The 16,735-nt window shown below is 34.0% G+C and overlaps 1 protein-coding gene across 9 annotated transcripts in view; it reads right to left on the bottom strand.

The window, feature by feature from the left end:
* Positions 1 to 7,059, bottom strand: part of LOC127848059 (neurogenic locus notch homolog protein 2-like) — a 33,351-nt gene extending 26,292 nt beyond the window's left edge. For 3 of the 9 annotated variants that reach the window (XM_052380346.1, XM_052380351.1, XM_052380355.1), the window contains exons 1-6: positions 6,951 to 7,058; positions 6,678 to 6,710; positions 6,500 to 6,520; positions 4,985 to 5,068; positions 1,070 to 1,240; positions 44 to 106 (exon numbers count right to left, since the gene is read on the bottom strand). In XM_052380346.1, the coding sequence (XP_052236306.1) occupies positions 44 to 106; positions 1,070 to 1,240; positions 4,985 to 5,068; positions 6,500 to 6,520; positions 6,678 to 6,710; positions 6,951 to 6,966 (388 nt within the window). In that variant the 5' untranslated portion in view covers positions 6,967 to 7,058. Of the gene's footprint in view, positions 1 to 43; positions 107 to 1,069; positions 1,241 to 4,984; positions 5,069 to 6,499; positions 6,521 to 6,677; positions 6,711 to 6,950 lie in introns of all 9 variants that reach the window. The other 6 variants (XM_052380352.1, XM_052380353.1, XM_052380348.1 and 3 more) reach the window with 5 other exon arrangements.
* Positions 7,060 to 16,735: the final 9,676 nt, after the last annotated feature.

Raw genomic sequence — 16,735 nt, 5'->3', positions numbered from 1 at the left:
ATAGGCGTATGATGGTAACAAAGGCATGCACAGTAAAAATTACCTGCTGGAGTGGTTGGCGTTCGGGTCGTCGTATAGGTTGCTGTTGTTTTTGTAGTTGTAGCTGCTGAAAAGATTTTTTGTTTAATTTTCGGGAACACAAAATCAATAAAAATGAACCTGTATCGTCCCGTACATTGTTTTACTTAAATCTTAGCGTATGTGATATATAGAGTTATATTATGAGACCGTTGTCATTAACATTAATTATATATCAGAAGTCATAACTAGGTCAAACTAGTTTTATCATAGCATAAGTGTAACGGATGCGTATAGGTCAATATTACGATATAGTTGATATAGTTGAAGTCAAAATGTTCATGTTTATATCTATGACTTTTAATGAAGTGGTGTAGATATATCAGAAAACCATTAAATACATAAATACATACACACATACATATAGACAGATAAGTTTAATACAGACGGGTTTTCTGTAATATTTATTACAAGGGAATATTCACACTTAGATTCAACATTTGTGAAAAAGACGGATTGACATTGTGACAAATTATGGATTTGTATTTACATTTGACAAAACAGGTTTATATATTTTTTGTCAGACATCACAAAATCAAGGAATTTATATATTTTGTGAACAACTACAAATAATAAGCATGTTAGACAATAAATACCCTTATATTCACAATGATCACCAGTCCATCCCGAGATACATTTACATTTAGTGTGGTCACAAATGTTCAATAATGTACATCTATTAAATAGAGATGTTTAATAATAATAGGTCAAGATGGTAAGTCAAACATGTTGTTTAATTGAGGTCCACTTAATTTTTAGACTCATAAATGGTAAGAATTAAAAAAAAACTGCTAATGTGATAAGTTGTTTTTAAGAAAGTACCCATGTTTTTAAGATAGGGTATATGCAGTGTTATTTGAATTTAATGTTTTCGCATTAATTTTACATTTTACGCATATGCAAATGTTTTAAATGTGTTCGATTCGTTAACAAAGATCATATAATTTGTACTAAATTAACACACTTGCTTTGGTGTTAAACCTGTACATACCATTATGGTCACATTGTTTACCGGTCCAACCCGGGTCACAATGACATTTTGTCTGGTCATGCTCATCGTGGTGGCCATGGATACATAGTACATCACAAGTTGTGCCGGCATAACCGTGGTCACACACACAAATGCTGCCGCTCAAATGCCCATGGTGGCCGCAATCTGTAACTATGTAGTCGTACTATGAGTATAAAACATGTAATGCAATTTGAGTATCAGCGATTGGATAGTATATTCTCTTCCTTACCAAACAATGGTCAAATCTTAAGGTTGTTGTGTTGATAGCAAAGGCATGTTTTATCAATCTTTACCGTATTGTAATTAACCATTCATCTTGTATTTATTTATAATGAAATAATTGAAGTATGCTATATATTAAATGTATTGGCAAAGTAAATTATCTGTTCTAATATGATTATTTAATTTTACGTTAAAATAGGCAAATTCGAACATTAGCATAAGTATTATTAATTGTCTATCTGATAGGCACCACTCTTGTAGCTCTTATGGAGTATAACTATTATGCTATATGCACACATAGTAAAATATGGCCTTAGTGTGTATGTCATTAGCCTAGATGTTGTCTATCTTGAGAGTTATAATATTAAACACGTGTTTAAGGTAAAATAGTACACTTTCATGCTTGTCTTTTATTGAACGTGCAATCACAAATATTACGACTTAATTGTGTGTCCAATTTTACCGTACATCAAGCGGATACGTAGGCAAAAAAAAAAATCTGGAAAGAACATCCATACAAGATCAAAAAAAACAGTAAGTTCCTTTTTGTTTTAGCATATGACAATCTGACATATGACAATCTGGCGTATTCCAACAAGCCCGTTATTTTCATTAATTTCTATCCAAACATATAGAAAATCCCCATAAAATGTAATATCCCATTGATTTTGCTTTGATTAATAAGCGAACATACGTTGTACTTCAATATATTTAAAAGAAATAATTTATCATACAATTGACTTAAATATTTTAATAATCAAATTAGTTGAAACCCCACATCAAAATTACTGATTGAGAAGTGTGTGTTTGCACGAATATAATTGATGTATGCTACTCATATTTATTTTAACATTCAAAGCAGTGTTGTCTTCAATTATATTTTTATTTAAAAGTGTCATATTTAATAATATTACACCTCATAAATATTGGTTCTTCTATATCTATATGACCGGTTTCAGTCTGTAAAATGCGATAGAGGAATATATATATATGGACCGGTCACTATGTTTTGTATATGGACCGTTCGGGGTTACACACCACTAAATGTGCACTGTGTTGAAGCGTTTTATTAAACAGCATTGAAACTAATTCAGCATAAACAAGAGTAAAAAAAAACAACTTAATTTAGAATAAACGACACGCTGACCTCAATGTCAACGTTAACATCCAATGTTTTAACAATAAAGTCAAAACGATATTCACTTCCATTTTCTATTCTTTCATCCCCGTATCGAAACTTATTTTAAATCACACTATTTAATTTTATTCCTATCGAAGTTAACATTATGCATGATAAACACACAATCCGAAATACGTTTGGCATTCGTTCGAAGCCTTACACAAACAACTAACTGTTAAAAATCACCACGTCCGATATATCCTTAACATCCAGAGAATTTAGCTCCAACTGCAATGTTTCGTCAGAGAAACTACGTCACACGATATTCGTCATCGTTTGAGCATTCAGTTGCATGAAAAATAAAAGTACGGAAAGCCGGTACAACACTGTACAATGATACAGGGGACACTCTTCGGTGTAATATAAGAAATAGAAAACTCCAATTCGGTCCCAATGGCATTATAGTGACCAGCCAGGCAGCCAAAAACTGTACATGGACCTCAGCCTACGGCTTCGGACCATATACGGTTTGTGGCTGCCTGGCTGGTCAATATAATGCCATAAGGACCTCAGTGGGGTTTATTTCTTAATTAATGGACTTGTAGTGCCATAGTGTGTTACACACAAATGCAACTCATTAATCAGTTGCAAACACAGATAGCTTGATTTATTATTCGAAAGTAATTGTTGTTCTAGTCTCAACGAAAATCAGTTATCTTTCTTACACAGTTAAGTTGGTTGAATCTAAAAATAGAAACACTAGTCTTAACAGCATATAGTTATCTTGCCAATGAGAATCATTCAGCAATACTATTAAGATTTCAAGAATTAAGCAATCGCAAGAGCGTTAATGGCAATATTCGCAAAATTCTACTTACAAGTACCACTATCTTCAATGACGTGGTTCTATATGACGACTAATTCACACTTAAATATGTAGCTACTATTTGCATTAATATTATCTTCTTATCACGTATTTATAAATGTTTGTGCGCAATAAATATACATTTAAGCATTTATAAGTTTGGTACTGTCTGATTGATATTTCTTACCAATAAGGTACACAATAAATGGAAAATGCAAACTTAAAATGTGTCGAAAAACATACAACACAACGTGAACTTATACTTCTAGGGACAGAATCTCAATGTAGTACATTTCGCTTTAAACATATATAGTCATCAATTAAATACTTTTCATTATGTGAAAGTTTACGAATATGATCAAATGTTGCAAAAATGATTGAAACATGAATATGGTATACTAAAATTACATAATGGTCGCAGTGGTGTAGTGACTGTGCTGTCCGACTAGTGATCGAGAGGTCACGGGTTCGATCCTCACTGAGGAAGCATGCTTTAGATTTCCCCCATAGACACAAAATACTGGTTATAGTCCCGTGGAACGGACGATCAATCGTTTTAAAATAAGTGTTAGGTTTTCTATGCAATCGAGCTAAAACAAAAAGGTTTAAACTAAATATTTGTCGTCAAACATGGGATCAGACGTTTTAGTGGTAGTAAACGTGTTTAATGCAATGCCGAAATGATTATTAACTATGAACAATATTTAGATTGCTTTCTAGGCGCTTTTCTTAGATTAAGAGTCTCACCCGTTGAGAATCCAAACTGGCAGATACGCTCAGAATAACATACCACAGAATGAGCGTTATTGTTAATGTTGTTATAGCTTCGATTTAGTAGACGAATAAAAATGTATATGTATTTGCCGTTGTTACACTGAGATAAGAAAAAAACAATATTAGCCATATATTTTATATAAACCCATCTGCATATAATTTCCAAATGTTATAAGCTTCGTGTGACACATCAGTACTTTCGAATGTATGTACATATATGAAAGAAGCTTTTGTTATAAGAAATACGATTCTGAATAATGTGGTTAAAAATTCCATTACCGCTTCGATAGAATTAACGTATTATTACAATTGATTGTGTGTATTCATATTTATTTTCTTAAATAACCATTTTATGGTATGAAATGTTATGTTTATATGCTTATTTTCGTGACAGATATAATTTGTATATTTGAGTATGAAGACGATGTACTTGTGTACAAGTGTGAATAAACTGTCTGTTAGTTTGTCTGTCTATTTGTTATTAGCCAGAGTGGCGCTTTGCGGCGTTTGCGATGTTGGTTCTATGGCATTCAAAAAGTTCATGTCAACTATAAAATGGTCACCACTCTCACAACGGATTATTTTGAGATGTAATATCAAGATAAGACTTTAATCATTGCATGAGTTAACAACGGAATGAGTATATGCCCATTGCGTTTCGGCTTTTTTAAACACAATACTATCGTGTGATTTATTTCATTAGTTTGCTGATATCTTACCTTTCTCAATGGTGTCCAAAACCTCTGACCCATATCTACTATTGCCAACGAAACCACTCATGTGTATACATATCCTAACATCTTTTTGACAAAATACGAATGTCAGACTGTTTCAATTATAATAATACATATTAATCCAACACTTTGGCACTATCAAAATTTCGGTATCCTCAATGAAAGAACTATAGATTTACCTAATTCGCAGTTGTCGCCGCCCCATCCATGTTCGCACACACATTGGTGAGAGTGGTGATCCAAATGTCCATGCCCGCTGCATTCTAAGCGTAAAACAAAAACAACATCGTTAAACAAACTTATATAAATTTTAGACAGACAGACATACATTGTATTCGAGATTTGTAAATAGTCAATTTTTTTTAACAAACGCAATTTTATGGTGAATTAATACAGAGATTTGTATGATTATAACACAACAATGATTTATACAAATACCATGTGTACGATCTCATATATTCAATAATATGACAACATAATTTGCAATAAGAAACACATATGTTTGAAACTATCATTTTATAAAATGCATATTTAAGTTTGCAGAACGTATAACAACCTAAGTAAGTCATACACAAAGCATCAAATTTACTTGAGCAATGAATCATATAATTCAAATGGTGTGCGCATGTCATATTTTTAATTATCATGCCGTAAAATGAGCGACTATTGAACAATCATTTGAATTTTACATACGTGTATATCCTAAAGGACAGATAACGTATTAATAAGTGGGACGTTTACCGCACAACTTTATAACGTTGCCCCAAAAATAAAAATAACTCGTTGGATTAACAAAGTAGACTATGACGTTGATAATGGATTAAATCGTGCATATCCGCCTGATCGTATACGTTAGTGTATAAATATATATAGGCCATTTTACTCTTTGGTTAGCGGCAAGGTAAAATAAGATATCGCACTTAAATGTATTGACGGAATATAAAAATTAACGTCATTGCTGAGCATGATGGCACGTAAACAAAACACAATGTTGAAAAAGTGTGGATATTGTACTTAGTTAGTATGATTCGTAGCCATATTCTGATGATATTTCTAATGACTGTTAAAAAAGCCATTTAATTAATGCATTACTATACTACCATGTAACAATAAAGACGTTAACGAAGGTGTTTAACTTTCCAAAATAGTGATTTAACATTAAAGTTTAAAATTCAACATACAAATAGCTTATATAATACCTTGCCTACGACAACAGTTCGATACAGATGATACGCAATGCGCAGACTTGAGTACAAGCGCATGCAGAACTGGATGTATTATCCTGATTCATCAATGACTGCTCTCATAGTTTAACAAGTAAAAAGACAGGAGATGTGCCGTTCTTTAATGTTATTCATGCTATTAATATTTATTTAAAACACGAAATAATTACTTAAGCGCATACTATATTGCTATCTATCGCGTTTAGTTAACCCTTTTCTATAAAAGTAGTATCAAATACCATACTTTCTACTCGATAGGAAATGTAGTAGTTTAAAGTCGATATAAGTCGACGTTTTCCAATTTTTCAACAAACCTTGCGCACATTAATAGACAACTGTGGGCATCATCTATTGAAGGTTAATGCAACATATTTGCACATTGGCATTAATCTATCCTAAAACATAAACACTGCGATGAAAATAACTATAAATCTTGTGTGATTTTATCAGAACTCAAACGTGTATACATACCTCGAGCAATCGATATGTCAACTGCAACAAACAAACATACTAAAGGATAAAAAACACAGAATGCGACTCATACAGGACAAATATATCAAACGGAGTATGGAATCTGTAACACAAAATATTAAATTATGACGAATATTGTTTAAGTTTGTTTCAATAAATGTAAATATGTATTTCATACCAAGCACGGCACAGGTAATCGAGGCAAACACAACTAAAATAAATAACAAATTCAATAAATAAAAACAGCTATTGTAACGTCTGTTTAATACATTTTTAATTAATTTTTACTGGTACAACAATATTTCAAAGACACATCGATGTACAGTTTTAACAATTAAAATGTCTTACTGATATTAATTAAATTTATTAAAAAAATAAACTTAAATGATATGCCATGATTAAAAATCTAGTCCTGTGATAGGACATATCATAAGGAAAACACACATTTTACCTTGCAAACAACTCATTCTGCAGAGGGCAGGCAGGCTGTTTCTCGTTAAATCACACAAGTTAAAGATCACTTATTTAAGATAATGAACAGATGAAGGTCTATTTTAAGCAATCTTTGTCATGCAATTTCATGCCGACCTACATTTTACTAATTTCACTTAAAGCTAAGTGATATCCACTATTTAATTATGTACTTAATTTAGAACTTCATTTAGCATCGCTGGTTGTCTCACACATGTGTCATTACAAACGTTTTCCGCTTAGCTGCGTACACCTACGAAAATAAGTATTGCTTTACCAATGGAAATGTTTAGGAAAAAATGGAGAAAAGATCTATGATTGGCATATTATAATGTTCGTAAATCTGTAATTCTTAAGTTTCCTTGTTTACAGGGACTGTCAACCACGACGAGGAAGAAAAGAAAAGTTGTAAAATACCGTATTTGTTTTACAATTATTACTTTATATTGATTAAAACATCACGACTGGTTAATTACATTACTTGAAAAAAGTTGTTAAGTTTTCATATTTTCAGTATATTCGGTAATACATTTTACTGTCTACCAGGTAACTACTTGCTAACTATAAATAGCGCCAGTAGATTGATCATCATCGTCACGTGGTAAACCCAGGAATGCAAATTGTGCATGCGTAGTGAATTGTATATATTAAATATATCCAATGATCAATCTATTTGCGTTGCTTATAGTGTGTTTATCGGTATGTCACCTATTTTAGCGATGTACTTTCGATTTCACATCGCGAAATTGTATTTATAATTGGATATACTGAAAATATGAACTTTTGTCAAGTAATGTAATATACCAATCGTGATATTTTAATCAATTTAAACTAATAATTGTAAAAAATACGGTATTTGATAACTTTTCTTTTTTCGTCATTCGTGGTTAAATGTCCCTTTAAGCATGCGGCATTGAAAGCAAAATAGCATGATAGCGATAACAATTGGAGCGCATAAGAACCGCATATCGCCTAAATTACAGAAACAATTATAAATAGGTTTTACCTTAACCGAACAGCATATACAACAAAGAATTCATCCCGCTCTATGATGTTTGATGTATCGACTAACATATATATAAAAGGACAAACACATGTATTCTTTAAAGCACTCTTAACGAATTATATGCGGCTATATATTTGAAAAAGAATTGAAGCCATGTTTAGCATGTTACAATATATGGATACATTCTTAGGAGAAATGTTCACCGATGATGCTAAGTAATAAAACATTAAGATGTGTCCAATTGTGTTACGCTATCAATATTTATTGCGTAATTTTGGTCTTTGTTTGTACATTTATCACTAGATCTATACAACTGTAGAGGTCGCACGTTTCGCGTTTTGCGTGGGTACATTCGAAATTCATAGTAAAACCGTATTGCAGTTAACACTTTCGTTTCAATTGTAATATTGATAGAGAACATGGTAATAATGTAAGCAATAGGTAAATATCTAACAAGCGTCGACAATTATATTTATCTGGAAGCTAATGCAGGGGTATAAAGCTTTATAATTCCTCGATTTTGTTTCCAATGGTAAAACCTAAGTTCACCATATCTGCCTAACTTTTAACAGCCATGACATTGGAGCGTAAGTCATCCCGAAAATCGCTTTCATTTTGTATGTGCCCTTATGTGTATGTATGAAAAGTCTAGGTCCGTAAAATACGACAGAAGCAAATGAGAGAATACGGACCGGTCATTATTCACTAATCTGCGTGCTAGATATGGACCGAACGCGCTTTAACATTAAACGTGTCATGGATGTATAGTCGAAAACAAAAGTAACATCTATAAATGAGCAACAAGTATCCCTTTCACAATTCAATTAAAGTTCGTAATGTTATCATATATATATGACATCAAACGTTATCGTGAACGTTTAACTGTATGTTTTATGACCTTACATACATAAATTATACTAACACAACACGTCGCGCATGAATACTAATTAATGTTTCTCATTTGATGTTCCTTGGTTGTCTCAATACTGATATTATTATTTGATTTTGTGAATGTAAAATCAGTGTTAAGTCAGATCACGTGCGGTGGTAAATGGGAGACCAGTTGTTATAATGTAGTGATAGCCTGTAGGCGTATTTCGTATTGACCTCCCTTCACAACCATTTTTTATATTTGTCGTTTTCGATAATGGATATGTCCAAGTCGTTATCATGATGCATGTATATAACATCATAAAATAATAATGTATACATTATTAAACAACTTGAAACCATATAAATCTGGAAAATAATCGGCATTTGGTAGCAGAAAAAAAGACACACACTTGCGGATTCCAATGAAACACATAGAACATTGATTGATTTATAATGCGTAACATCCAACGTGATATACCTAAATCTTATATACGAACAAGCAATATATCATTAATGATTTCGTGGAATCTCCTGAGTATCCTCCTAACTATGCATATTCTGACAAGACTGCGCGGATTCTCAGGCAGGACTGGTGAGACTAAGTTGGCATCCGATTGCATAAGTCTCATTTTCGCATGACGCGGTGTCTTTAAAAATCTCGTTTGGTCTTGTAAATGGAACATCAAACACGCTACTTTCCGATAGAAAATTGAAGTCACATCGTGTTATTTATAGCAAACTTGCAAATATCGGTCGCCTATTCTGGCTTGCAGGAAAGGTTTTCAGACATACTGACCGCGTTCGTCACACATGTGTGGCTAGATAATTAATATGGTGTTATAAGAATAAGGCGTAAGTTATTTATAACTCACTCCGTCATCCCTTAATTATTTATCGACCCAATACTGACCCTGAAAGTCTTCGGGTCTGGTTATGATTAATTGTAATTGGGCAAAAATTAACATGGAAGAAAGTAGCCCGCATATCCCTACACTAATTAGTGTTACATCCATTACTACAAAGACACAGTGATTTTGTCAATGTTTCGAGGGATAAGGCTCTAATCTACGGAATACCGTTAGTGTCATCGTGGTTACACATTACAATCAAGAGGGCGACACTGCGATTGTGCGATAATACGATGGCGACAATGCGAAATTACGATGGCGACAATGCGATAGTACGATGGCGACAATTCGATAGTGCGATAGTACGAGGGCGACAATGCGATTGTCATCGTACCGTCGTCATCGTATTATCGCATTGTCGCCATCGTACTATCGCACTATCGCCATCGTATTGTCGCATTTTGTCGTCATTGTATTATCGCACTATCGCATTGTCGAAATGTCGCCATCGTTCTTTCGTATGTTCGACTATCGCCTTCCGGTATACACACTATTCTTATGACAGAAACACAATATATGACTTTATAAAGAAGTACTTTGAGGAAACCATACGATGTGCGCATGTTTACCGGAAGGCGATCCGAGCCAATGCGACAGTGCGACAATACGATGGCGACAGTGCGATAGTACGATGGCGACACTGCGATAATACGACGACGACAGTACGATAACGCGATAGTACGATGGCGACAATGCGATGATACGAAGGCGACATTACGATATAACTATCGCATTGTCGCCATCGTACTATCGCGTTGTCGTGCTGTCGTCATCGTTGTATTGCACTGTCGCCATCGTATTGTCGCACTGTCGCATTGTCGTCATCGTACTATCGCATTGTCGTCATCGTACTATTGAATTGTCGCCGTCGTTCTATCGCATTGTCGCCTTCGTACTATCGCATTGTCGCCATCGTACTATCGCACTATGGCATTGTCGCCCTCTGGATTTTAATATGTAACCACGATGACGATAATGGTATTCTGTACAAATCAGCCAGTGGAATGAATACAGTTTTTTCATTCTGGTCTGCTGGCGTTACTTAAAGGTCATTTAAGGTAAAAAGCTGGGATAAACAGCTTCGCTTTCAACGAAAAATGGAATTGCATAAATATTCGTAAACAACTAAGAATCGATTAAAAGTGAAGCGAAGAGCGAGAAAAAAATATTGTGGTTCTAATGCCCGCCTAATTAAAGGACTTTGGCGTTATTCACAGGAATAAGAAATACACAATCGATGGTTGTTGATTAATAAACAACGTTAAATCGAAAGTATAATAATAAAACATGAAACAAGAAAACCTGCCAAGTATTTGTAAGCGGGATATGACGTTCATAATAATGGTTTGCTGTTGTATTATGGAAGGGAAAGACCGCCAATAGTATAAATCACCAGTAATGTTTCATGTGTTGAATATTCAGCTGATATGTTTCATCTTGCAATTATAGATTATACATGCATGTCAAATAATATCCGTTTAAATAATTAATATTCGATACTTTATGTTAATTTTTAAGGTGGATACATCTCAAAATTTTATCTTGTTCATTGTCCAATTAAAACTGTTCAATGAATAAAAACTTAAATGTTCAAAATGTGAAATATACATTTACTTGTATTTTTAAATCGCATTCACAACGCATAATACTTTCAAATGTGCAACAGTAACTTTAACGAACTGTCAATTTTCACTATTAGCATGTAAACATGTCAAGATTGGTCAATACGTATCTGTACACATTAAAATGTTACAAGATAACATCTGCACAGTTGTAAATTCAACAATCTATACGCGGTAAATAATATTGGCGGTCTTTCCCTTCATATAACGCGGTGGACGCGTCAAAATTACTGTTCATCTTAGCCAGGAACCAATGCCTCGCTTTCGGGTCGGGAACCATCGTAAATGTAATATAATTTCATAGGTGTTTGGCGCATCGCCAAGTCACTTCAACACTATCAATCTGTCATAAAGCAACATTTTGTCTTCCTTTTGACCAAACAAAATTATGATAATATATATACCTACAAGGTAGGTATCTCTTGACACAGACAAATCACCTACATCAACTTGTTTAAGCCATTCATTGCCTCAATGGCGGTCAAAACTTACAACACAGATGGGTCCTTTTGTTTGCGTTATATACCGTCGAAATCGTTGTAAATCAGGGAATTGTTTATCGGCAATATCGAGTCCAGCTCAATGTCGATCAGACGCTCAAGGTAAATACGGTACTCGGTTTCAGGCATTCGGTATTTCTGAGGCGAGTAACCAATAGTTGGATAAATAGCGTAAGGTTAAGAACAGATCATCGTACAAGATTTAAATAAACATTCAAACATAACGATTATATTAGTGTTTGGTGTGGACAAAAAGACAAATCTGTGTTGTTTGTTGATAAACTCCTATTTGTTTATTGTACTAATGCGGATTATGTTCGGTACCTGGGGTATTTCGATACTTTTACTCTTGTAAAAATCGGCACTGATCGTGCGATCAGACGAGAGCCGACCTAGCAATTTCTACGAGTTCGAGAAGTGTTTTCTTGTAGTTTATGTTGGTAAGTAGCTGTTCTTGGTCATTTTTCGTCACGAGGCAACCTTTCCCAAGAAAATGGTACATAGTTTACGAAAATCGACCGCCATTGAGGCACTTAATGGCATAAAATGTTGATGTAGCTGATTTTCCTGTGTCATGACTCAAGAGATACCGACCTTGTATATGTCGCCATCGTAAAATCGCACTATCGCATTGTCGCCCTCTGTATTCTAATGTGTTACCACGATTGTCCTAACGGTATTCCGTAATTTACCGACATACCTAAATATATCGTTTCGATTTGATGGTTATTTTCATGGTAATTGTCAGTGCAAATCGATGCGATTTGTGAACATTCAAGTTTCCTACTGATCTACTTAAATAATAAACCCCATTCATCTGTGATTGATTAATATTAATGTATTTATATACGTAAGATCTGACAAAGTCCGTTTTATAAATATATGTGGAATATAAATCGGTACGACTTTGACGGCCATTGCAAATGTTCAATGTTCAGAATTTATGACGACGATCGCTTAAAGTATGAATATATTTAGCGATAAAGGCATACTGTACGATTTAATGTAAGCAGCCTTTTATAGACACACAACGGATCATGTGTTAAACTGTCTAATTCTTCTCGACAAATATCTGCTGTGGAAACGATTAACTGAAGGCATACTGATGTTAAATATTGTTTAAGGGTCACGATCTGCGATAATGGTAAGCTCTGCGTAACTACGACACAAAGAGACACAATTGTCAAGGCTTAATCAACTTCGAGGTCAACGCTGGTCTTTATATAAGTAGCACAGCTTTTGTTTATATTCAAGTTTAAAGTATCGCACGTTGTTGTACTTCTTTGTTGAACACATGTTTTGAAATAGATTGTAGGATGATGTTAGTGGACGAAATAATGTGCAATAACTGTTTGTTCACCATAGCCGACGCTTTAATAATATAGTACACAAATAGTAACATCGTCCTGAGGACAAACCATTTATACGACATACACCTAAACGCGTTTTGTAACAATTCAACGAAAATATAATTGCAATGCAAAATATGTACAATTAGCGATTATATGTATGTATTTCGTGTCTTACATACATGCATTTTGCAACGACTTTGTAATTAACTTATTATGGTTCATACCTTACAAAATCAACACATCTAGTATTTTTATTTTAATAATAAAATACAATTAAAACACATCCAGAAGTTCGTTGGTATGCTTAATTACATGAAGAATATCAGTGTGTGTTAAATGTATGGCTCTAGTGATAATACATATGCATGACTAATCAGGTGGCGGTTTTATCTATGGCTACAGTGTAGTTGACAGATAACATGGTTGAAATTGTTGTATCTATGCCTACAGTGTAGTTGACAGATACCATAGTTAAAAAGGTTTTATCTATGCCTACAGTGTAGCTGACCGATGACATAGTTGAAATTGTTTTATCTATGTCTACAATGTAGCTGACAGATGACATATTAGTTGAAATTGTTTTATCTTTGTCTACAAGGTAGCTGACAGATGACATAGTTGAAATTGTTTTATATATGCCTACAGTGTAGCCGACAGATGCTGTAGTTGAATATGTTTTATCTTTGACTACAGTGTAGCTGACAGAAGACATAGTTGAACTTGTTTTATCTATGTCTACAGTGTAGCTGACAGAAGACATAGTTAAAATTGTTTTATCTATGCCTACAGTGTAGTTGACAGATGAAATAGTTGCAATTGTTTTATCTGTGTCTACAGTGTAGCTGACAGATAACATAGTTGACATTGTTTTATATATGCCTAAAATAAAGCTGACAGATGACAAAGTTGAAATTGTTTTATCTATGCCTACAGTGTAGCAGACAGATGACATATTTGAAATTGTTTTATCTATGCCTACAGTGTAGCAGACAGATGACATATTTAAAATTCGACGCGGCTTTCGAGAGTGATTGATTTACACATCACAGATGCAAAGTGTATCTGTTGATTGAAATATTATATTGACATTGTGAAGTAATCTTGACTACGTGTGCAAAAAACACTCAATTGACATCGCAAATCAGTTTAATCATTGATGACACGGCCAGTAGGCGCGTATTTGTTTATGATGTTTGCAACTACAAAGTGGTATTCAATGTATGTCACCTGATCATCTGGTAACAATATTTCGACACATGATCAGGACAAAGTCGTCCTGTGTTGTATTAACGACGACTAAAACATGTGGGTTATTGACATATTGACATATTGACAAATGATTAGACTTCATACTCTGGACATATATATGGAATACTTGCTGGTGAACCTGCATTACATAAACTGAAAGTCAGACTTGAATATAGTTTAAATGTATACATGCAATGCAAGTTGATGATATACGTTTGTGCTTTAAAGCAATCGTCGTTTTTCTGCAACGTTCTAAATTGAGTAGAACTTTACAATGCTGTTTGCGCGAAATAAACGCCATTCGTTTATTGGTCAGAAAATGACAAACACTTTCACATATAACACAAATCACCACATACGACCCCCAAATCGATTTGAAATTTGAAGGTAGTCGTTGTATATTTTTTTAATGAACAAAGCGTTGTTGACAAACCTTGAATGCCAATAATATTCGTTTTATTATTCAATAAAAAAAAACTTCATACATACAATCAATTACACCAGCGTCCAATAACACTTTAGAAGTCCGATTGTAAATGACTTTACACAGGCGTTAGTAACACGAAACCTATTTCTCGGTCAGTCAAGTAGGTTGTATTATACTGATCATCATCACTCAGCCGATTATACCAGTTTGCGTAGGTGTAGTTGTATCCGAACGTTGCGGGGCGGTTGGGTGAATTGTTTCAACGAAAATCATCAAACTATTAAACATTATTTACAAACACATATATAAGCTTATCAACAGAGTTGTTCAAAAAAACGTCGGTTTATGTACCTTTTTTTCCCCTTTACTTAACCACATTTAGAATCTCGCTTTGCAAAAACTCACTATGGTGAAAACCTGGCGGACCAAAATACAACCGGATTTAAAACGGGCGAAAACTAACGATTTCGCGAGTATTGATTTTACACACTCTTTCTAACAATGTATATACTCGATTTGCAACATTTGCTTCGGACCATAATCATTATTAATTGTTATCTTTGAAACGAAATCGCTTTCGCCTTAATACAAGTATGTGTCATTCATAAGAAATGTACATATTGTATCATCTATTGTGCTCGTTGTTTGTGGAAGTCAATTGACTTAATATTCTCCATTTTATCACACATTAAGCATCCTGTTATATTTGTATTTAAGTTTGGAACTTGTGAATGTTTTCTAAACACATACAGGTTGCCAAAAAAAAAGAAACCAAGACATTTTATTGCCAAATGTAGGAACACAATTTATACTACCGTTACAAAGACGCCCCCACCAGCTATTGTTGCAAATAAAGAATATGTTTAGCAAATCTGTGTGTTGATAACCATGTCCACCTGTAGCAAAAGAATGACACCAACAGTTATATTAAATCAAAGCGGTACTATCAGCATGTGTTATGGCCCACTCGAAATAATTAAGGAGTGGATATGATATTTCTGATTTGTATACCTCACAATTTCTCGTGTTGAATTCTCATATACACAGCCCTAAATAATGTCAATATGCAACACATTAAAGCGTGATAAATCAGGTTATCGGGTTATCGGGTTGTACTTTGTTTTATTTAGCGCGTTGGGCTCAAAGATGAGCTTGTTTTTTTTTCGAAAATTCAGTTCAAATGTATAATCAGAAGACGCTAATTTAAATGTTGCTTTGAGCTTGAGTTGCATATTAGTTCTACACTTTTCACTTGTTTGCTATAATAGAATAAGTACCATATTCATCTTTTGGGGCTAAAGTAAATATTGCCCTCCACCTCATCGAAAAGTAATGTTCACCTCGGCCTTCAGCCTGGGTAGACAGCACTGTCCTGCTTTGGATGCAATATTTACTATAGCCCTCAACTTCGTGTGACTTTCAGATCATTACTTCTTCATATTCTTTTCACGATGGTGCTTATCGTAAAGATAAAACGTCACAACCATTTAAACAATAAACAAAACAAATTGTATAAATATATTTTTTAAATGTTAAACTAGCTTCAATATCAGTATTTGCACATGCATTGTTTGACCTTTCAAATACCTTAATTAGCCTCCCCAAATTTAAAACGACTGCTCGAAACACTTGAAAACGTAGCATCACGTGTATAAATTATTACGTGAAATACATATGGTGTACATGCACATTAGAGTGGAGTAATCACTTCCCGACCACCCTTCTTGACACGCGCATGACTCGTCCGGGACATTGTAGTTACCATGGAAACAACTGATGTTGAAATCAGTTCCGACCCAATCGTGGTAACACACGAATTGGTGGTTGTG

The sequence above is a fragment of the Dreissena polymorpha genome, chromosome 10 (genome assembly GCF_020536995.1).
Source record: "Dreissena polymorpha isolate Duluth1 chromosome 10, UMN_Dpol_1.0, whole genome shotgun sequence".
Lineage (NCBI taxonomy): Eukaryota > Metazoa > Mollusca > Bivalvia > Myida > Dreissenidae > Dreissena > Dreissena polymorpha.
Note: the sequence above shows the minus strand (reverse complement) of the source record. Positions and strands in the feature narration are given on the sequence as shown.